This window comes from Bidens hawaiensis, unplaced genomic scaffold (genome assembly GCF_021521415.1).
Source record: "Bidens hawaiensis isolate Kalapana, Puna unplaced genomic scaffold, B.hawaiensis_p1.1 tig00024027_1, whole genome shotgun sequence".
In the NCBI taxonomy this organism is placed as follows: domain Eukaryota; kingdom Viridiplantae; phylum Streptophyta; class Magnoliopsida; order Asterales; family Asteraceae; genus Bidens; species Bidens hawaiensis.
In genome coordinates this window covers 74,692-99,132 of record NW_027493788.1, presented here as the reverse complement: position 1 = coordinate 99,132, position 24,441 = coordinate 74,692, and the positions used below count along the sequence as shown (strand labels likewise).

The 24,441-nt window shown below is 36.3% G+C and overlaps 1 protein-coding gene across 1 annotated transcript; it reads left to right on the top strand.

Moving 5' to 3' along the window:
* The first annotated feature begins 16,656 nt into the window (after nucleotides 1–16,656).
* LOC143568615 (synaptotagmin-3-like) lies at nucleotides 16,657–24,441 on the top strand. Its single transcript, XM_077054729.1, has 12 exons — nucleotides 16,657–16,773; nucleotides 20,484–20,582; nucleotides 21,272–21,322; nucleotides 21,412–21,541; nucleotides 21,621–21,739; nucleotides 21,815–21,916; nucleotides 22,005–22,079; nucleotides 22,436–22,512; nucleotides 22,804–23,053; nucleotides 23,129–23,497; nucleotides 24,006–24,134; nucleotides 24,233–24,441. The coding sequence occupies exons 1-12, from the start codon at nucleotides 16,657–16,659 to the stop codon at nucleotides 24,359–24,361; spliced, it is 1,647 nt and encodes a 548-aa protein (XP_076910844.1). The 3' UTR covers nucleotides 24,362–24,441.

Sequence of the window (24,441 nt, the reverse complement as noted above, 5' to 3'; positions counted from 1 at the left end):
TTGGTGGGTAGGCAGCGGCTGATAGGGACCAGGCCGGCTGTGTACTATTTCTTTTCCACCAACTGCAGGCTATGCACGTGCTACGACAGGTTGGTGAGTAGGCAGCGGCTAATAGTGACAGGGGTTGGTGAGTAGGCAGCGGCTGATAGTGACCAGGCCGGCTGTGTACTATTCCTTTGTCACAGTGAGCTGTCGCTGCTTTGGTCGGACCTTTTGTCCATACCTCGTCAGGTACAGTACAAAAGGTCCTCCAGTAGCGTACGGACTGGCTCATTTGGACGGGAGTATTCCCGGCTTTGGGCGGGAGTGTTCCCGGCTTGCTCACTCCTTCTTCAGGTGACATTACTGAATTATTTAAGAGTTAAGTGCCTTGTGCGTGTAGCCTTGCTGCGCAGGTTGCCTTCCCTGATGGCTTGTATCCGCAGCTGCGGGAACAGGCGGGGTACTTCACCATTGGGAGGCTTTTCCTGCGGGAACAGCTTGCGTACTGCGCGTAAGGACGTCACGTCTCTGAGCATGGTGGGTCCTGCGGATCCAGTTGGTTTCTGCGCAGACGTCCCTCTTCAAGGTGAGTCTTGCGAGTTTAGCCTTTGCGCAGACGTCCCTGTTGAAGGTGAGTCTTGCGGGTTCAACTGCGCAGACGTTCCTCTTTGAGGTGAGTCTTGCGGGTCCAACTGGGCTCTGCTGGGACCTACCTCTTCAAGTCCCCCCAGTCCAATGTTCTCCTCATGAATTGTTAATAAGTGAGGTGAACTTTTGGACTTAAGAAAAGGGTTTTGAAAAGGGTTTAGTTTTAAGGTTTTCCATGGGGATTCTTCCCGCGGAAGTCCTAATGTCACGTGCAGAAATTCCCGACTTTTCTGCTTGATCTTTGGGTATGATGCGGGTAGGTCTGTAACCTCCTCGCAAGTCAGGAGCGTTGAGTTCCACTTGTGTAGATTCTCCATAAGGTTTTGGTAGTTTTGAACATAGTGATCAATTATTTTAAAACAACCAATTCCATCTTGGAGCTTCAAACAATCTAGTTCTCGACGTTCCCGATATGCGGGGATGTTATTCCCGTTTCCGCAAGCGTGGCCCAGAAGATCCTTCTTGGTTTCAATTCCCTGCGGAGTGCTAGGTATGTGAAGGGTTTCGCCTTGACACTGTACCCGCACTCGTCTTATAGTTACTTTACTTCCAAGGTATTCCTGCCTTCAATTCCCTGCGGGTGCTAAGTATGTGAAGGGTTTTGCCTTGACACTGTACCCGCACCCGTCTTATAGTTACTTGGTTGCCGAGATATTCTTGGCTTCAATTCCCTGCAGGTGCTAAGTATGTGAAGGGTTTTGCCTTAACACTGTACTCACACCTATCTTATAGTTACTTGGTTGCCAAGGTAAGGGGTATAGTCCCGCTTACTTTTGAATCTTTTTGAAATTCGAAGAGTTGGTGAAAGGATAAGAACAGTCCAAACTGTTGAAACGTCGTCCGACGGTTTCTTCTGACAGTGTTAGGACGTGCAGGAAGTTATGGCGACGTGACAGTATATGGTCATTCCAGACGCTTTTTCAGGCGCGTGGGCGCGAGTTTTCGGGCGCGTGGCCGCGAAGTTTACGGCACGCGTCCTGTCAACAGCTGTTGCCAGCTTGCTTTTTCCACGTGTCATAGTTTCATTGCACCAGCGTTTTCCTCTCTCTTCCGCATTAAATTCATCGCATTCATTGCGATGAGTATATAAAGGGAGGAGAGGTTGCATCTCAACTCACAGTTTCACCTCTCTTCTTCTTCTAAACGATTTCCGGCGAATACTCTAACTTTTCTGTCGAGCACTCTCCTGAAATCGTTCTTGTTTACATTCAAAACATGTCTTCTCATGATCTTGAAGTTACTGCTGAAGAGTCGGACGTGTATTCTGAGAACCCGACGTCCACTTCTGATAGGGACGATAAGAGTACTGCTGGCGAGTGCCAGTGTGCTCTTCCCGTCGACCAGTATCAGTACATCGTTAGGAAGTTCATGCTCGAGCCTTTCGAGCCTGAGTTTCCTGAGCCACACCAGACGGTGTACGATGCCCCCAAGAGCAAAATAGGGGTGTATGTTGCATTCTTCATCTATGGGAATCTCAGGTTCCCATTGACGAAGTTTGTATACCGTGTTCCGGAGAGACACGGTGTGCACCTGACGGAGGTACACCCAATGGCGATCGCAAAGATCCGCCATTTTGAATGGGTGTGCCTCATTCTGGGCGTGGAGAGGTAGGTCCCAGCAGAGCCCAGTTGGACCCGCAAGACTCACCTCAAAGAGGAACGTCTGCGCAGTTGAACCCGCAAGACTCACCTTCAACAGGGACGTCTGCGCAAAGGCTAAACTCGCAAGACTCACCTTGAAGAGGGACGTCTGCGCAGAAACCAACTGGATCCGCAGGACCCACAATGCTCAGAGACGTGACGTCCTTACGCGCAGTACGCAAGCTGTTCCCGCAGGAAAAGCCTCCCAATGGTGAAGTACCCTGCCTGTTCCCGCAGCTGCGGATACAAGCCATCAGGGAAGGCTACCTGCGCTGCAAGGCTACACGCACAAGGCACTTAACTCTTAAATAATTCATTAATGTCACCTGAAGAAGGAGTGAGCAAGCCGGGAACACTCCCGCCCAAATGAGCCAGTCCGTACGCTACCGGAGGACCTTTTGTACTGTACCTGACGAAGTATGGACAAAAGGTCTGACCAAAGCAGCGACAGCTCACTGTGACAAAGGAATAGTACACAGCCGGCCTGGTCACTATCAGCCGCTGCCTACTCACCAACCCCTGTCACTATTAGCCGCTGCCTACTCACCAACCTGTCGTAGCACGTGCATAGCCTGCAGTTGGTGGAAAAGGAATAGTACACAGCCGGCCTGGTCCCTATCAGCCGCTGCCTACCCACCAACTGCCAGCATGGCATGTGCGTAGCCCACAGTTGGCAGAACAGGAATACTATTCAGCCGGCTGTACCTTCTTGGAAACCTACCTTCGGCTATAAATACTCCAACACCTTAGAATGGTATGGACATATTACATTACCTTATCACATCTTATCTTCTCTAGCAATCTCTTAATATACACTTATATTCAAGAGCAATCTAGTCTGATTCTCACGCCGGAGGGTGGTCACAAGGAGGTACCCCCCCTTCTCAGTGACGAGCTCACGGTGTCTGTTTTGCAGGTCACCAGAAGAACCATCTTTGCCGGACATAACCCCTCGTGGGAAACATCTATTTAACCCCCAGATTATCCGTAATCTGCCCGGGGTCAATTAGTGTTTCTTCAATATAACATTTTAATATGTTGAATAAAACTATTAAGGAGGTTTTATAAAATAACCTGTTCGGTTCGATCCTCTGCTATCACCTCTCTAAAGTCAGCATCCCTAAGCATCTAAAAAACAAAATTAAAATAGTCAATTCAAACACTAACATATAAAGTATAAACTAACAAAAAACTTATCTTTTTTTACTTTTTATTCATCAACTTTAATTTACCTGTCCATAAGCTTCAATATCATGAAGATCACATTGGCTAGACACAACAAAAATGCAGTCCAACTGACTCCCAAACATATTGGGCAAAATCCTTCAGTCACAGGAAGTATACCAGAAAATGCTCTTGGTGTGTACCTTCAGTTCCCTCAAATACAGGTTTCCAATGTTCGTAGTAATCCTTGAATTCATCTTTGATTTCTAAATAAACACAAAGAAAAGAAAAGAAAAGTAAATGATATTGCTTAATTAAATACAAATAGAAACTAACTAACTAACCTTGGTTGTCTTTTTCTTCCGGCTTGTTAATCTGCTGTTTCTGTTGTTCCCTTGGTAAAACGTAGTTATAGCTTGGCAGATTCCGCTGCACAGGCCAACCGCCAATCTCTTATTCTACTTCGTAGTTAAAAGGATTTGTTAAAATCAACCAAGAATTTGTTATACATATCCTTGAGTTCATTCTCGGTGAAAGTTGCTAAATACAAAAAAGGAATAAACACACCTAATAGAATCAACGTCGAAGATTACAAAAAAGTCATAAAAAATTTAAAAAAAAAAGAGTATATCAGGAATATTATTAGAGTTTCTATTACAATCTACAATAAAAAACCACAGTTTCGTATCAAAAATCGATTATATGGGGATACTATTAGGGTTCAATTACAATCTACAGGTTTATACATCAATATACACCTGATTATGTATATATCAAGAAACACAGTTATGTGTGTTAATTATATCAAGAATCAATTCATGACAAACATCAAATATTAAACAAAAAATCAATATAAACCCTAATAGATGATTAATAACAATTATATAAAAAATACAACAATAGCCACAAAACAAAAATGTAGACCAAACCATCGATGAATAACATCAAATAAGAAACAAAAACAACCCTATAAGCCACATAACAACAATACAATATAAGAACGATTCAATTCGATTAATGCTCCTTTAAGCTATTAGATCAATTAATTAGAATCCGCTACTGATTTTAGCAGTTTTGATTACCTAGCTTGGCCAAATTGATCTTCAAAGAAGATAGAGCGGCTGATGGTTTAGAAAGAAAAGAAGGAAATAATTAGAAGAGAGATTATTATAAAGGATCCGAGATTAAGCTACTTAGGTCAACCTGACTATATTTACAAAATGGTAAAAGGCTGGCGGGATTTTGCCAACCAAGGGCATTTCTCCAAGTTTGTAGTTATGTAAAAAAATAAAAAGGCCTAAAAATAATTATTCTCCTAGAATTACTCTCAGCAAACATTAGAATAATGGGTGAATATGAAATTGACACCTAAGCATTAGGATTTTCATTTATTAGAAGTTTTAGATTTAGATTATGAGTTTAGTTTTGGTTACAACGTCAACTTCTTTTGTAACAATTACTAATATTGTTCAAATATGGATATTTACTGCAATTGATAAAAACTTATTACTTAGGATAAATTCACTTGTGGTAAAGCAAATCTAACATTTCACTTGGTGTCATTGGTTACATTCATATATGTTAATCTTCAACAATTAACTCTTATGTATAGGTTTATGCTCTTTCACAAATCACTAAAGGGCTGTATGAAAATTTTGTGTTGAATTATTAAGAGGCCTAATCGATTAAAAAGTAGCCTCTTAATCATTCAACATATTTATGAAACTAAACCATTAAGAGACTCTATAAACCATTAAGAAGTGTTTTTTGATGAAATAAGCAGACAGTATCTCCGATCGATTTAGAAATAGTCTCTTAATAAAATCAGTAAGAGGCCCAAAGAGCCTAGCCCCTAAGAGTTATATGTTTACCTTCATATCATCGCCACTTACCGCAGTCGACTAAGAAAGTTTATTTTCTCCCTCAACTGATTAAGACAATTTATTAGCCTACATATTAGTTAACACACTAGTGACCTCTTATAGCTTAAACAAATAGGTTGTCCTAGTAAGCCTAGGTCTTGAGGTCTCAATCAACTAAGTATAATATATATTAGTTAAGTAGTTAACCCGTAAGTAGTTATCTTTAACTTTTTAAGGTCAACAAAGCTAATCTCTAACTAAGATCAGTTATTTGTTGTCTGATGTGTTCTTGATCATGTCTCAATCTTGCACAGTGTCAACTCAAGATTGGCTTGTTCGATATAGAGACTAAACGATTTAGCATCTTGCATACGGTGTAATGAGTTGAGACCAAGTGCGACTAAGCTCGAGTTGACTTATTTAATTTAAGGTATCTCGACCTCAAACTTGAATCGTTTAGAATCCTATGTACAAAGCTTGAGTTCGACTCATGAATAATTTTATCAGCTCGAGTTTGTTTTCTGTCTAACTTATTTATTCTTTATTTATTAAATTATTTACTATTACACGTATAACTATTAAACTAATTTATACCGGAAAATCTAATTATGTTTAATGTGTTAATGTATGTAGCTTGAGCATGAGTACGAGTATGTTTATTGAACGTGCTTCGTTCAAAGTTGAGTGAACTCGTAAGTGAATTAACACATTTCTACCTTTATAAAACAAATATATAGCATGCTCAAAAGACTTCTTTGAACTTGATAAACATGATTACTTCACTTAAAAACTGCATCAATGCTATCTTTTAATAGTCCATGAGGATAATAGCTTTTGTCACAAGCCAAAGAATAATATCCCATACAACTAAAAAGGCCCACTTTTTTCCGGCAAAAAGATAATATGTTTTTAGCTTTTAAGATATTCAACGACGTGTCGTGTCAGATTAGTTTCATAAGAAAATACACATGTGCATGAGTAATGCATAAAAAAACGTTGTCGTATACCAAGTTAGTAACATAATAATTCATTCATTGTTTAACACAAATATATTATTATGCACTAGTAAGTTTATGATTGTTACACAAATACATTATTATACACTAGTAAGTGTATGAGTTGTTTGGCAATCTTAACTAAATCATTAAGATCGGTCTGACTGATTAAGAGGTAGCCTTTAGCATATTTCTAAAACTTAATCATTAAGAGGCTTCATTATCCATTAAGGGGGTGTTTGGCCTAGCTTTTTTAACATGGCTTATAGCTTTTTTAGCTTTTTTTTTTTTTTACAAAATAAGCTTAACTTGGTGTTTGGTTTAGCTTTTTAAGCTTATGCTTATAAGCTTATATAAGCTAATTTGAAGAAGCTTGTTTGAAGATGGTTTTTTAGCTTATTTGAAGAAGCTCATTTGTGTAAGGGTGTAAGTTGCTCATTTGCCCTCAAATGGTTATGGATTAATAATTATTAAATCAACTTATTACTCTAACAAACTAAAGAATAGTAGATTTAACAACTTATTATCAACTTGTAGAATATAAGCTAATCCAAACACTTAAAAGAACTTATCAAATAATAGAAAATAAACTATAAGCTATTTTAAAATATAAGTATATGCCAAAAAATAAAGGCTAGGCTAAACACCCCCTAAGATGTCTTTTTAGTAAACCAAACATACTCAAGGCTCGACTGATCAAAAACAGTCTCTTAAGAAGTATTAAAAAGCTATCATACAGCCCCTAATACTTATAAATATAATATATTAACTTGTTTTTAGTTGGCATGTTAAACCATGTAACATTTTAATACATAATTCTTGATTTATCAAACCCTTAAAATTAAAATGGAGAGAGAGAGAGAGAGAGAGAGAGAGAATAAGTTACATGTGTAGTATGTTAACACTCTTTCATAATTTTATTACCATTTGTTTAGAGCGTAATTACAATCTCATTTAATGGTTAAAGTTTAAAATTTTTTATCAATTACGTGTGTAATACATGGTCCTCAAACTAGTCCTTTTATATGTTATAACAAGGCAACTTGTTTCGACTTGCCACATATCCATTTAGATAAACTGGTTACAAGATGCTAAGGGCGTCTGAGTTAGAATTGGTCGATATCTTAGATATGAATAAATATGAATTTCTTTCAGTTTATTAATTATTTTAAAACGCCTGATAGCGGCTAGCCAATCAACTCGGCTTATCTACTCCATTCAACTACGTGCATGTATCCGGCGGTTAATGAGTCGTTGGTCAAATGGTCACATAGGATTATAACAAATTGATAACTTAAGATGATTCAAAGAGATTTTTGGTTCTATCTTATTAGACAAATTTAACCTATAATATAAATTTTCTTTTAATTTATAAATGATTAATAAATTAAAGAAAATTGGAAATAAATAATCCTATCTTTTGTGTATTGGCCGATAATAATCCTACCTTTAAAAATCACTACCAACGGTCTCACCTTTTAACTATTTTTGTCTCACTGGTCCTCCGTTAAAAAATACTTAACGTCGTTATATTTTTTCCCTAGTTTCAAACCGATGTTTAGGGCTTTTGATCGGAAGAACGATATGAGTCGACTGATGTAAAACTTATCTCGAAACGGTGATTCAAATGGCTTGATTTTTGTTAGCTGGAAATTCAAGCACCCGAAATGAAACATTATTTCGTCGTTTGGATCATCATTTCGAGATAAGTTTTACATCGGTCGACTCGTATCCTTCTTCCGATCAAAAGCCCTAAAACATCGATTTGAAACTAGGAAAAAACTTAACGACGTTAAGTATTTTTTAACGAAGGACCATTGTGACAAAAATAGTTGAAAGGTGGGACCATTGGTAGTGATTTTTAAATGTGGGATTATTATCGGCCAATACACAAAAGGTGGGATTATTTATTTCCAATTTTCCATAAATTAATTAATTTCCTACTTTTTAGAGAAAAGAAGTACAATTTGTGAAACTTATCATATTCATGTTTGAAGTTGCGAACACTTTGATTAGTTCAACAACTTCACCTCGTTGATTCTATTTTCAAGAAGTGGTTAATTATTGTTTTTCATATAAGCTTTTTTCATATTTTTATTTTAAAATTATTTTATCAAGATACATTGCTAGAAAACTCTCTTTCATTGATGGAAAACAACGCTAGTTTCTGTTGGATGCCATGTTTACCAAAGAGCAATACTTGGCCTACCGGTACAAGATGGTTGACAAGGTTTTGGCGTTTCTAAAAGTGAAGATTCAAGTTGTATTGCAAAAAAATGCAATAATTTAGAAGTTAAATTAGATTTTGTGTTGAAAAATGAAAACAAGTTGTATTGCAAAAAAAATGTAATATTCTTGATGCAATTCTAAGTGCTAAAACAAAATGTACTTTTTGTTTGAATAATATGTAGAAATATATAATGTTACGAATTTACACAATACTTTTAGGAAAAATTCTCAGAATAGCCTCTTTTAGAAATAGAACTAGAAGTCCTAAAATAGCCCTTTTTTGTTGAATATTTTCAAGAATTTGTACTTGGGAGACAAATTGTGAGAAGATATAAATTATGATGGAGCAGACTAAAGACTTAAAAATATGTAGGGAGCAGATCAAATATGGGAAAATATTGATGAGAAAGTCCAAATTATTTTAAAATATTGATGGAAAAGTTCATATTTTTTCTAACTTTTCTTCTCAAAATACAGTCTCTCAAGACTGTTTTTTATGTTTCCTATCTGGGCCGTACATATTTTCAAATTCTAAGAAATTGGGATTTTTAAAATTCGTCTTGTGAGACGCATTTCAGAGACATTTGTTCTTAGGAGACGAGATTATCGTATTTCTTTCCTTGTTCGTCCAGATCTTATATCGTTTTGTAGTTTATTAACGGCTTTTTGACTCCGCAGTAGGCCATTAGGTCTACCTGAGTTCGAGCCCTAAGACAAAATTTCAGCTGTTCATTATTAGTTTAACGCTCTAAAGATTCGAACCCAAGATCTCCCTAGTAGAAAACCCGTAAGGGAAAACGTTCTTACCACCGTTCTTCACAACTCCAATGTTGTTCATATTTAACATGCGTATTGTACATTTATTCACATGATATAGTACATTCATTCACATGATATATTCTATACAAACTCAAAAAGAGCTTCAAACATCTTTAAAAGGCTTTCAAATATTCCCTAAGACTTAATATGGAAATAGTATCACATACGTGTGTAAATTGGAAGACTATGTGTTGTGGGATAACTAGCAAGAGCTAGTTATCGTGTCACGTTACTGTCACATAGGATGAAGAGTTTTAGCTTAATTAGTGTGTTGTGGTTTAACTCGGTTTAACTAATATTCAATATAAAAGAAAAAAAAGTAAAAAGTAAATAAATGTTTGTATGTTTGAATATGATTGGTGAGTTTGAAGTGAACCTCATCCACCAAGAGGGTCTAACGCCGCTATTGAAATGGCGCTGAAGAGCGAAAAGGTGTTGGGCGCTATCATGATAAATAGGTTGTTGCGGTTTAACAGCGTCATCCTTGGATGACTGGGCCTATAGCACTTTTTTCCCTCCATAATGGAAAGTCTAATCAATCAACAAAAAGAATATCAAATTCTCAAATTTACGTGAAAAGTAGGAAAACAGGTGGTCTCATGTACTTAAATATTTGGTTTTTAACTTTTTATGTGCATCCAACGAATTGTGATATGAGAAATGAGTTAAAACTTGTCAAATGGTGAATTATAAACTTGACCTTTATTTATTTCGAGGCCAAATCACCTCCCTCGTTCATAAGCCACGCAGAAATCAAATTTCAACATTGAAGTTTTTGTCCACAACTCACAAGCTTATTTCAAGATACTATTTGAGAGTGGCTTTGCAAAAGCTTGAATCTAACCAAGATTAAACAAGTTCGAACCTGATTTAACTTATCAAGCTCGAGCATATTCACAAACCTATTATTTAAAATTGTATACATAAACTTATAGTTTGAATCATGGCTCATATGCACACTTTGAAATATATACAGCCATATTGCCGCGCGGGGGGGGGGGGGGGGGGGGAGGGGGGCGACTTAAGTAAGGTGGGTTGTATGCGGGTGGTAAACTTTTCGGAGCCCCCTGGTAAGCAGTTGCACTTAGCTGTTCGAAAAATGTAATAAGTCGAATTGATCTCGAGCTAATTAAGAACTACTCACAAGTCAAACTCGAAATTTAGAAACAAACCTCGAAGCAATCCTGGTTTAGACGAACTTAGACTAGACTCATTTACACCCTAATGTAATACCTCTTGACCTCCTTTCCTCTCTTAGTAAAAACTAACCATTGATGGTAAGGTAAGTAAATTTGGGTGGTGAAGACTGAAGACGAAGTTTTGTCTAAATTTCTTTAAGAAACGTTTTTCATTTTGAGAGTGAAACAATTCGGTGATACACTCGAATGAAACGCCTTAAACCAAGGTTGTCTCAGAAGTTGGGTTAACTCGTGAATTATAGTTCTTAAACTTCAAATTAAACATTCATGCGGCGGGAATATCATAAAAAAGTTCGATTCTTAATCATCACAAAGTACTTTGTGTTTGATGTGTTTGAATTAACACATGGTTTTTGTAAGTATTTAGCCCCCATTTGTTACTTTTTTACCGCCAATCTGATGTCTAAAGATAAGAAATTGTGTATTCAAGTGATCTGAAGGTTTCGATAAAAAATAAGCGAATCTGGGCGTTATGGATACAAAGAGAATGAAGACCGAGGAATTATGACAAAATATGCTCGTGTACGAGCCCGTACACTTTGAGTGCGTATGGCCAGTGCCCTAACCACGGAATAATAATCGCATTCGCATGTTTCATGCCCATGCAACGTGTGTACGACCCGTGGAAGCCTAATATGTACAGGTCATACACCGTCGGGGAAAACCTAAAAATGCCATATTTAAAGCTCATTTTCGCCCCCATGCCAGGGAGTTCGACCTAGATGAATGTTGAAGGAGATTTTGGACCCGGAGAGGGGATGTTAACAAGAAAAGGAGGTCAAGATCAGATCGTGAATGCGAAAACCGAATATATGAACCGAGGATTAAACATAACGGATCATTCGGGTTGTAATCTTTTTGATTTCATATTTCTGGCTGATCTAAACATGATTTCTTTTGAGTTTGACTTTGTCTCGATCGCCATGTTTGTTTAAAAACCTTGTAATTGTTTAGATGCAACAAATCGTTGTTTGGTTTGATATTCTGATGACTAATTCGCTTATGTGGTGTGATTTTACTTTATGTTTGATAAACGCATTCTTATGATATGTATGATTACGTGTTAGTATTGATTGTTTGATTAAGTTGTGTAGTTGATTTGATATTTCCATGAAGTTATGTTAGACTCGGATTATTCTATCTTTAGGTTATATTAGCGTCCATTATTTGAAGGCTTCAAACCTTAGTGAGTAATAGACAACTTGCTAATTCAATTGGTAAATCCGTGAGCTACTTACGAGAAGGGTCTACATAAACAGGTCTGGAAAGTAATTGGGATTTTCTATATCGTTGATTCTGTTAGATCATTAGTCGCATGTAAGGCCCCGGACCCGACAACCCTACTTTGGTGTTGGATTTACTCATTAACACAGTTCTGAAATCAGAGTTAATTAACTTCGCGAAATGCATATAACTTCAATTATCCTTAACATAATCTAAGTTAAAATAACCATTCAGCATGTCTTTTAAATTCAAACATCCCAAAATAATAAAATAACTTCTTTCTTCAGATGCTAGCTTCTCTATTCTTCTGCCATGTGTGTTCCTCAAGCTAGCTGTTTCTATTTGCCTGCATGCTTACTAAAAGTCAGCTACGCTAAGTGAATTCTAGTTTAACAAGCCACAAGTTATTCTTACACATTTAAACACACACGCTCGTACCCAATGATACTATTCTTGCATGAAACTTGTACTTACATTCTTGCTTCTTACTTATTCTTACATTTATTCTTTCATTCTTGCACAAACATTAGAAGGGTCTATCGCCCTAACTCTTGCACATATATTATAAGGATCTGTCACCCAAACTCTTGCACCGATATCATAGAGTCGGCCACTCTAACTCTTGCACAGATATTATAGAGTCTGCCACTCTAACTATTTCACAGATATTAGAAGGGTTTGCAACGCTAACTCTTGCACAGATATTAGAATGGTATGTTGCCCTAACTCTTACATAGATAATTTAAGGGTCTGCCACCCTACCTCTTACATACTACTCTTTATATAACTCTTACAATCATATATGTATAAGCACAATAAACACATACGACGAATTCTTACAATATACAATTATATTCAAATAACGTATATCTTACAAGTATGCACACAACCCCAAAACATTTCAAGGAAAAGGGGTTGGAAACTCACCTGGATCCTTAAGCGTTCTGAATAATTGCAATCCTTTTCTTTAACTGAGCACGACTAACTGTTTAACATATCCATGCGTTAATTACCCATATAACTGACTAACCGAACTAACCAAGTTAGTGAACTAAAGTTAACTTGGAAACTAAACTTGTTAGTTAAGTTTAACGAACCTAACGGGGTTATGGGTACTAACTTGGTTTATTAGATTTAATAGAGTTTACATAGTTACTTTAACCCACTTAACGGACTTAACTGATTTTTCACTAACTGAGCTAATGGGGTAAGCTAGTTTTTCTTATTTGTGTGCTAATCCCATTCTGCATCTCACATCTCCATCTTACATTTCCCAATTACATCTTGCAAGTGTGAACGCAAGATGCATCTCCATCTTGCATTCCCATCTAGCATTTCCTTCTTGCATCTTGGATCCTACAAATGGCCCTTATCTTACAAATGGTTTTTATCTTGCAAATGGCTTATATCTTGCAAATGACCTATCTTGCATCTTGCAACTTCTACCTCGTTTAGTCCTTTTTTTACGAACCGAACATAACTCATTTTTATCCGAATCGAGCCAACTAACCTATTTATTATCAAGTTCGTGACTTCATCATTAATCAAGGCCCGATTATCATCCTACCAAGTTTCATGCAAATCCATACACGAACAGTAACCATTTTTAATAAAACGTACATATGAGGTTTATGCTCGAAAACACTCGAAGAGCCCAAAACTATATCAAACGAACTCCAATTTAGGTGATTCAAAAGGCCACGGAATCGCCTTGATGCAATCTACGAACCCTTGTGCTCTCTGTCACTAGAACTCCCATCTACAGTCATTGGAAAGCTAAAACCGTTGCCGGAAACCTATTTTTTTTACTGTTACGAATTTCTTAATAAAAACCAGACCTCCCGACCTCTGATCAAAGATATGACCAGCAGGAATCTTCGTTTATATTCTATGAACACTCTGTGTAGAGGCCAAGATTATTATAAAACGGATAACCCGTCCAAATGCTAGCCATTCCTTTTCATTCATTCATCACACCTGCTAACCTGATGAGCATACAAAAGTCAGCGTTGCGTGAATGAGTTTTAGCTTTACTATACAAGACAATTGGTATATAAGATATCATATACGTGCCGAAGCTCAAACCATATGTAAATTATTTATTGCTTTGTGTTTTTTAAAATTGTCCTACTAGTTAATCAATAAGGTAACCGGATGGATCACGGCTAGAAAAGCCATTGTTGAAAACATATTTGTGGTAAACTTAAACTTTGTTATAAATTTCTTACTAGAAGAATTTGCCATATAATCATATTCAAGAATCTTGTTTTCCTCTTGTTAAAAACATGCACCTCATATTTTATACGTTGTTGTCATTTGGACAAAACTCAAGTGTCACATTATTTAGTTTGAATGGTGACATTATTTTGATGTTTTCTGTATATACTTTAGGTAAACAAATATAAAATAGTCAAGCGTGGGGAATTAAAAATATAGTCACAAATCAAATGGGATCATCTTCGTTTCATATTCCTTTATGTAGATAATACATATCTAGACAAAACACTTGCTAGAGAAAAAAATGTCAAAAATGAATCATTTATATTTTTAGTTATTAAATTAAATGAAAAGGATATAGATTTTATGGTTATTGTTTTCACTCCTATTTCTTTATTTAAAAAAAACTACCTAAGTTAGTTTATATTGTTCTCGTTATGTATATTGACTTAAGGGGTTGTTTGGTACAGAGAATGGAAATGGAGAGAAAATAGAATTGGAAATGGAATTGTAGAGAAAGAGAATTGGTATGGAGAATGAGAATCATTTCTCTTGTTTGGTACACGGGAAAATAAACAGAGAACTCTACCATACCCAACCCCACCTCCACCCAACCTGACACCACTCACCACCGCAGCCCCACCACCACCAGCACCACCACCACAGCACCACCACCACAGCCCCACCACCACCACTAGCCCCACCACCACAGCCCCACACCACCAGCACCACCACCACAGCCCTTTATTCAACCACAGCCCACCACCACCGGCTGCCGCCACCAAACCCCCTTCTTCAACCACAGTACACAAGAAATTAAAAAGATTCAAATTTTTGGAACATAAGATATAGAAAAAGGAGGCTCAGATCTGCCATCACTGCTTCTTTGGAGATTTTGTGGTGGTGGTTGTGGTGGCGATGATGATGATGATAATCAGAAGCCACCTGCAACCACCGCCGATTTCCACCACCACTGTCACCCACCTGCGACCACAATCAACCGGTTACCATCTCTATGTTCACCACTGCGAACGGCGGAGACGGGGGTGGCGGTTGCAGACTTGGAGACGAGGTGGCGGCCGGAGACGGGGTGGTGGCCGGAGACGAGGTGGTGGCCGGAGACGAGGTGGTGACATGCAATGAGGAGGCTGCTGAGAAATGGATTTCTCTTTGTTTTAAAGAGAAATGGAATTCTCTAGTTTTAGAGAAATAGAAAGAGAAATAGAAATGAAAAGTGGAAAACAAACAAAAGAAATATTTCTAATTCCATTTCTCCCCAATCAAATCCCTCTACCAAACACCCCCTAAGTTCATATTGTTCTCGTGATGTATATTACCTACACGTTTTCAGGAACGGGGAGAGTGGGCTTTTAGGCTATCCGCTATAGGGCAATAGTGTATGAGACCGGGTATAAACTATAAAATACTTTAATAGTTTTTACGAGTATGTGATTTGTTGATACACCTATTTACTCAAAAATATATACCCGTTTGCCTTATTATATACTGTACATGATTTTATCTTTACTCAATTATAATTCTAGTTCATCCCAATTTCTCCATCATTTCCAAATTGATAATAGTTACCTAGTACATATCCGACTGATTTCGTTTGTGTATTAACATGCATACCCAATGCAAGACGAGTTTTATACCAGGTTAGGGCTGCTCACGAGCCGAGCCAAACCGAGCTAAGGCTTGCTCGTTGCTTGGCTCGTTTACAACTGAACCGAACAGACCGGCTAAAATTCGAACCGAGCGAAAAACGAAACGAGGCAAAAGCAAATCGAGCATTTTTTGATCAAACATCGAGCATTATTTATTTTTTTTTCACTTTAAAATTTTCAATAAGAAACAAGTTTAAAAGCTGTAAATAATATATTTAGTAAACAAATTAGTAGTTTTTAAACAAACGTATAGTATGTTGTAAATTTTCAGGAGAAAGAAGTTTAAAATGAGATATAATAAACATGTAAACAAACTTTTAGTATTCTGAAAACTTGAATCAAACTAATAAAACTATAAAATTGACGTAATAGAAAAATTTTAAAGAATTTAAAAAATTATATACTTATATTTTATTTGTGTTGTCTATATAGTTATATATTTGTTTATATATATATATATATATATATATATATATAATAAATTAAAAATATTTGAGCCGAACCGAACCGAGCAGAGTGACTCGTTTACAATCGAGAAAAAAACGAGCAAGTATTTTCCGAACGAGCGGCGAGCGGTTTGGACGGTCCTATGCCATATATAAAACAAACTTTCATAATTGAATATGTAGTTGGTACTATCGACCCATTGTGTGGCACACTCTCACGATCACATACCATTATGGATGGTGTTGGTGAAACAATCACCACTACACTATTTTTCTATAAAATCATCAAACCCTATAAATAAATCTCTAGAAGGTGGAAAGTAAGTACTCAAGTACCTCAAGCCCCCAACCAAATTCAAGTCATTCAACTCAGCATTTTGACCAATTGACCTTTTGCCTATCTCAGCACGTGTCAAGCAAACTCCATTTCAATTCATTTCGTTTCACAGTTGGACGTCCATCTTCAACACCAACACCAACACCAACACCAACACCAACAAAAAACATTCAAACTTTCTTATTCCTTAAGACTCTAAATTTAAACCACTCTAGCTGTTTTTTTCAATGGGATTTCTTAGCATATTATTGGGAACCATTGGTCTCGGAATCGGTTTTGTTTTCGGCATCTGTCTCGGGTTCTACTTCTTCATCTACTCCGACCCGGAAAAAGAACCATTTCAGGTAATAATCTTTAACCTTCAATCTGCATAATTTCAAGTATTTATGAGTTTTAAATCATTTTATTTTGTGATGGTTCTTGATTGAAGATGCCATGTATTTATTACTAATCTGAAATTTAATGTTTAATAAATTCATTTTTTTAATGTAAATTTTCATCTTTTTGATGAAGTTTATAGAATAAATTATTTTTAAGTAATGGTGACAAATTGGTAGTAGTTTGTTGTTTTTACTTTTTGGTAATCTTTAAATTAATGATTACTTGATGAAATTATGATCATTGATTCCATGCTTGTATAGGTTGTTTTATTTTGATGAAATTTTCTAATTCTGGGAGAGCCTTAGCTGGAATACCATGAAATATTGATTGTCACATTTTTGCTATTTAATACATAATTTTTCTTTGTTTATTACTTTATTGCTTTCTTTTTTTATTTTGATACATGTGAGGAGCAAATATTAATGATTCTTTGATATCTCCTGGGCTTTTTGGAATGTGTTGAGCTTTATTTTATGTAAAGTTTTCACCTTTATTCCTATTTCTTTATTTTGTTTCATTGTTGAATTTCATGGTTTTCGAGCTTAGTAATGAGTTTTTGTTTTGTTATTTACACATGGGGTTTATTTAATATTCTTATATAATTGTCTTCTAGTCATTTTCTAATGCCTTTAATATATATTATTTCTTGATTTATCCACTACGGATTTACATGTATTTGTTTGTGTCAAAAATATCACCCTTAAACTGGACATGTTTAAAATTGTGTAAGTCAAATATATAGATCTGAACATGACCCTTTTAACATGTTTATCTAACGAGTCAAACTGGGTGATGAATGAAAACATGTTAACGGCTTGAAGTGTTGTAATAAATAAGTTAAACGGGTCAACAAGCTGACCGACTTAATTAAACAGGTCAACTCGAACATGACCCTAGCATAGGTTGTCGTGGTCTACTAAAAAACAACTAATTAAGACTTAAATACCTATAAACTAGTACGGGTAAGTAAGGTCGTTTTCACAGGAACTCAAGGAAAGTGCTAATTTTAATATGACTAAATTAATTAATTAACTACGGCGGACAGACGATGTCAAGCACAACCGCAACATTCATTGTCTCATTAGTAATTGACGGAGTTGGTGTGGTATTAATCTCCACAACCTCTTCCTCCATTTCGTGCTCTGAAAGCCCTTGAACCTCATCTATCACTTCATCATCCACCACGACACCACTAGCCAACTTCTCTCGTTCTTGTTTAATTTAGGCCACCTCTTCTAATAGTTGACTCATCAGTTCATCTTGGGCCGCATTAAACGTTTCCTGAAGCTCTAACCTTTGATTTATAGCCTTATTATGAGCTTCTTGATCTCTTGTCATCTCCTTCAGAAAATCCATAACGTCTTTCAGAGACTCTTCATTGTTACCGGAGGAATCTTCTTGATCTTGCTGATAATTCCTTTGATAAGTACCACCATGATTATAATATTGAGGGACTTCTTCGTATATCGGTTGGGGGTACTCATCATAATAGTAGTCTTCCTCATCTCGGTAACTAACAAAAGTTGGCGTCTCAGGTCCATCACTGTCATATTCACTTGACTCATAGTAGATTTGAGGGTTTGGTGAAGATGGTTCATCATATGAATGTGGATAGTCCGAATAATCATCCTCCACAACCTTATATCCTTCATGTGGGTCATAAACCCAACTCCAAGTCATCTTGAGTTACCTACACACATGAGACACACATATACCTCGCGTAAAATCAAACGAATAAATAACAAAAAACTAAAACTAAATTACTAAACTAAGCTAGCACTTTGCGCGTTGAGTCCCCGGCAACGGCGCCATTTTGACGTAGGTTGTCGTGGTCTACTCAAAAACAACTAATTAAGACTTAAATACCTATAAATTAGTACGGGTAAGTAAGGTCGTCTCCACAGGAACTCAAGGAAAGTGCTAATTTTAATATGACTAAATTAATTAATTAACTACGGCGGATAGACGATGTCAAGCGGTTTTTAGAAAAAGATTTAATTAAAACTAATTATTACTTAAAAAGATTTGTAAACAATATTAATTAAAAGTATTCATTCTAGGTTCGGGTAATGTGACATTCAACTTAATCACAGATTTACTTGTCTTGATTGCGCAGTAATTACTAGACCTAGTAGGTTGATTGTGATGACAAACGATACCCTAACCGAATTGTTGACACAATTGAACTCGATCTACACAATTACCAATTTATGTTTTATGACAACTAATTAAGTAGCATGAACCGATGATTATAAGTTCAATGACACAAGAGCCTAACCCTAAGTGTTGATGAACAAAACCAAACAAGTGATGCACTAATCAATAATCGCAAATATAAATTGTTTTAACAACCAAGCAATCAATTAAACAAGATAAAAGCAATAACTCAAATCAAGTTCATAACTTTAAGCATAGCAAATCTGATCTCAAGAGGAATTACATAAAACCCTAGCCTAGAATGAACAAAGGACTTAGCCGAACATAATCATAATGTCAAAACACTTATCTTTGATGAACATGCAAACCCGAGATGAACCGGAAGCCTTGGAATGTTGAGAAGTCGTCTAACACAGCCTCTTTTGCCTCTGGAAATCGTTTCTAACCGAATGGGGAGGTTAAAGGGTTTATATAAGGCAAAACCTAAATTTTTGGCCGACTTAAGCATCTTCGCGTATCGCGAAGATGTAAAACTTCATATTTTTTATTTTTCTTTTCTTGAATGCCTCGTGATGCGTGCACGTCCAATCTCTCACTTCTCGATCTTCATTCCAAACCCGTAAATATCCTCGTTAAGCTCCATAGCTTCCAATATCCTGAAACACGTAAACAATGTTTGAAGTACCAATGTTCATTCATTTATTAACCTAAATATAACTAATTAATGTATAATAATAACTAACTTTTACCCAACCATCAGACCCGCTTATTTAACATGTTAGATTTGAAAACCTAAATCCTGATTATTTTTCTGTAATTTTCCGGGTAGAACGGCTTGAAGTGTTGTAATAAATAAGTTAAACGGGTCAACATAAGCTGACTGGCTTAATTAAACAGGTCAACTCGAACAAGACCCGCTTATTTAACATGTTAGATTTGAAAACCTAAATCCTGATTATTTTTGTGTAATGTTCCGGGTAGAACGGCTTGAAGTATTGTAATAAATAAGTTAAACGGGGCAACAAGCTGACCGGCTTAATTAAACAGGTCAAGTCGAATAGGACCCACTTATTTAACATGTTAGATTTGAAAACCTAAATCCTGATTATTTTTGTGTAATGTTCCGGGTAGAACGGCTTGAAGTGTTGTAATAAATAAGTTAAACGGGTCAACAAGCTGACTGGCCTAATTAAACAAGTCAACTCGAACAGGTCCCGCTTATACATGTTAGATTTGAAAACCTAAATCCTGATTATTTTGTGTAATGTTCCGGGTAGAACGACTTGAAGTGTTGTAATAAATAAGTTAAACGGGTCAACAAGCTGACCGGCTTAATTAAACAGGTCAACTCGAAAGGACCCGCTTATTTAACATGTTAGATTTGAAAATCTAAATCCTGATTATTTTTGTGTAATCTTCCGGGTAGTGTCAGGAACTGAACACGTTAAACAGGTCAATTTGAACATGTTCCGCTTTTTTAACAACCCAAAAACCTTATTATTGTGTAATTAATCAGGATCCGGTTGTGAAGCCAATTTCCGAGCTTGATTTAACAAGTCTACAAGATTTGATACCTGAAATTCCACTATGGTTGAAGAATCCTGATTATGATCCTGTACGTATTTCTTCACAATATTAAATAGGGGCATTTACATATATCCCCTCCCTAACTTTTCTTATTACATATTTCCCCATTGCTAAACCTTTAATTACATATTTCCCCTTCCTAAACCATATATATTACATATCTCCCCATTTCATTAAAATTAGCTTACTAAATGACCATTTTACCCTTAATGAACTAATTTACATACATCCCCTTTTTAATAGTAACAATTACATATATCCCAAATTTAACCCAAACCGAATCGGTTTTAAGAAGAACATATGCAGATTATAACAAGATCAATTAGGGCTTGCAGTCTCCATAAAAAATCGTCTGGAAAAGTAGACATACTAGACAAAAAATTGACAGAAAAAGAAACCCAACGTTTTGGTGTTACTGCGATCCAACGCTGGAAGAATGGTAGCCGTTGATGTTTGTAAGTTATTTACCGATGGAACTCCGTATGAATGGAAGCCGATGCCGTTGTTTTCGTTAGATGTTTGGTTTTTTCATTAGGGTATTGTGAATTGAAAAGGGTGATTGCATATAAGAAGGGAAAATATGTAAATAAATGTTTAGCTTTGGGGATATATGTAATAATGGAAGCTAGGAAGGGGATATATGTAAAAATTCCTATTAAATAAACCACATTTCGTTATCTTTGTTAATTCTGTAACCTACCTTACTCATATTTACAGGTTGACTGGCTAAACAAATTTCTTTTAAATATGTGGCCTTGTCTTGACAAGGTACATTGTAAGAAACCGAAAAAAATATCAAATTTTATAGTTTTTTAGTATTTTGGGGCGAAAATCGTTAAAGGCTATTCAATTTACAGGCAATCTGTGATGCTATAAGGCGGACAACCGAACCTATAATATCTGACTATATAGGACACGGGCACCGACACATAAAAGCAATCACGTTTGAGATGTTAAGTCTCGGGACCCTCCCTCCAATATTTCAAGGTTAGTGTAGGGGTATTTTGGTCATTTTATGTTCTTAATCTAATCTTAAGTAATGTTTATTACACTAAACAATTTGCAGGCGTTAAAGTCTGTGAGATCGATGAGAATCAACTAGTGATGGAACCAGCGATTAAATGGGCTGGCAATCCAAATATAGTCATGGTGGTAAAAATATCGGCTTTCCGTATCAAGATTCAGGTAAGACACTATGGCAAATGACAACTATGCCCTTCTAAGCGTTAATGATGTTCTTTTTTTGTGTTTGATTCTCAGTTAGTGGATTTACAAGTGTTTGTTGTTCCAAGGGTAGTGTTGAAGCCTCTTGTACCAAGTTTTCCATGTTTTTCCAATGTTATTGTGTCTTTGATGGAGAAGGTACAATTATTTAGGTAGTTACGAATGTTTTTTTCGTTATTTTGTTTAATGTTGTGCTTATAATTTGTTTTGTTAAAATGTTTTTCAGCCTCATGTGGACTTTGGGTTGAAGGTACTAGGTGGCGATGTTATGTCCATCCCTGGCCTTTATAGTCTAGTGCAGGTTTGTATGTTTTAGAGATGACAATTTACGGCACGACATGAATACATAATGAAAATAATTAAGTCTTGGGTTGTCATAACTCATATCTAGCCATGTAACAAATATTTGAGGTTGGCATGTTTAACCTGTTAAACTAACTAGGTCACCCGCCAAACTGATTAGCATGATTACAAATAATATACAACCTGTTTGACTCATTTACACAAGTGGGTTTAACAGGTTGTGTTTGAGTTACTTGATTTTATGTGTGTCTAGGTTAAAGGGTTAGGATTGAGGTTTTTGTCACGAATAAATATATATTGGTAATCAAAAGATAATTCCTTTTTTTTATTCTATGTAATGTTGATATTATGCAGGATATTATCAAAAAGGAAATTGCAAAACTTTACCTTTGGCCACAAACTCTTGAAATACCCATTCTTGATTCTTCACTGTAAGTGACTTCTTGATGTAAGCTATTAAACCGTAATGTCTACTCTCTCCATTTGTTATATAATTCTAAAATGCTTAAAAAAAAATCTTGTAGACCTAAATGATCATGATGACAATGGACAAAAAAGTAAAATCTAACCACCACACTTTCTGAAATGTTGCATTTTTAATGAAATGTAGAGAGTAATGAAATGTTGCATTGGACATAATCACACAAACATCTTTTTGAACACTTATCTATTGTGTTAAGTTTTTCTTTTTCTTTCTTTTTTTTAATCATGCATTCTCATAGTGGCATTGTGAAGAAGCCCGTTGGAGTACTACACGTGAAAGTTGTACGAGCCACAAAACTTATGAAAATGGACATAATAGGGTTATCTGATCCATACGTTAAACTCAAATTAAGTGGAGAGATGTTTCCTTCAAAGAAAACAACAATAAAGAAAAAGACCTTAAATCCTGTGTGGAACGAGACCTTCAAGCTTGTTGTTAAGGACCCTCAAGCTCAAACTCTTCAAGTTAACGTCTACGACTGGGACAAGGTAAATAATTACCAAAACACTGTTATATAGAAACACGACACATGTTCTTTGTTTAACTTTTTGGGAAATCTTTAGGTTGGGAGCCATGATCGGTTGGGGATGCAAGTGGTGCCATTAAAACTGTTAACCGCCAACGAAACAATGGACCTAACACTTGATTTGTTAAAGAACACCAACGTAGCCGATCCTCATAAGAAGCGCGAAAGAGGGCAGATTATGTTAGAGTTGACATACGCTCCATTTAAGGAGGATTGTGAGATGTTTAGTGGGCCCCTCACGCCTGTGAAGAGAGACAATAGTGTGGGTTCCGGTTGTGAGTCCCCGATTGGGGCTGGGGCGGGTGTGCTTTTGGTGACTATACAAGGAGCTGAGGATGTAGAGGGACAGCATCATAGTAATCCCTATGCTATGGTGATATTTAGAGGGGAAACTAAGAAAACAAAGGTGAGATTTTATACCTTTTAGGTCAAACTTATTGACTTATATACCGTTAAAAATCTTTAAGTTGAAAATATGAAGAATTCATATTTTGAAGTTGAAATTTTGACATGACACAACACGCCACAAAGAGAATCATGTCTTGGTTTGACATATCGAATCCCTATAAAAAAAAACAGGTCGTGTATGGGTTGACTTGTTTAACCTATTTAGTTAAACATTTTGACCCACTAACCCATTATGACTCGTTAAACATATTTTTTTACAACCCACCAACCCGTTAACATGTTTACAACTTGATTATTACCCGCAAATTCTTTTGACACGTTTAGATAAATTGCTTAATTAAACGGGTCATGTTTGGGTTACACAATTTTAAGTGTGTAGGTGAGGGTTGACGTTTTGGCATGAAATGATATATGGGTCGTGCTCGGGTTGAAGTATTCAACCTGCTAACCCGACGATTGACACATCTAGTTTGAGCTCATGAATTATGATTGCCAACTTTTTATAGAGAATTAGAAGAACACGCGATCCCAAGTGGAACGAAGAGTTTGAGTTTATGCTCGAGGAACCGCCTATACAAGACAAGATACACATCAAAATAATGAGCAAGAGATCACGCATGAGTTTCTACCATAAGGTTTTTATGTCTTATTTTCTTTGGTATTTTAAATTTAAATGCATTAAATGGTTTCAAAGTACATTGGGTCATGCATGCATGGTTTTCATTACGTGCAGGAATCACTTGGGCATGTGGATATTAACCTTGCAGATGTAGTGTACAATGGGCGGATTAACCATAAGTTTCATCTCATTGATTCGAAGAACGGTTTGGTTCATGTCGAGCTTCGATGGAGAGAAACTTGATGTTTCTCCATGATGGCGGAGTGGTATATATAGTCGAGCATAATCTATTTTTGAAGGTTTTTTAATAGTGTTGATCATGG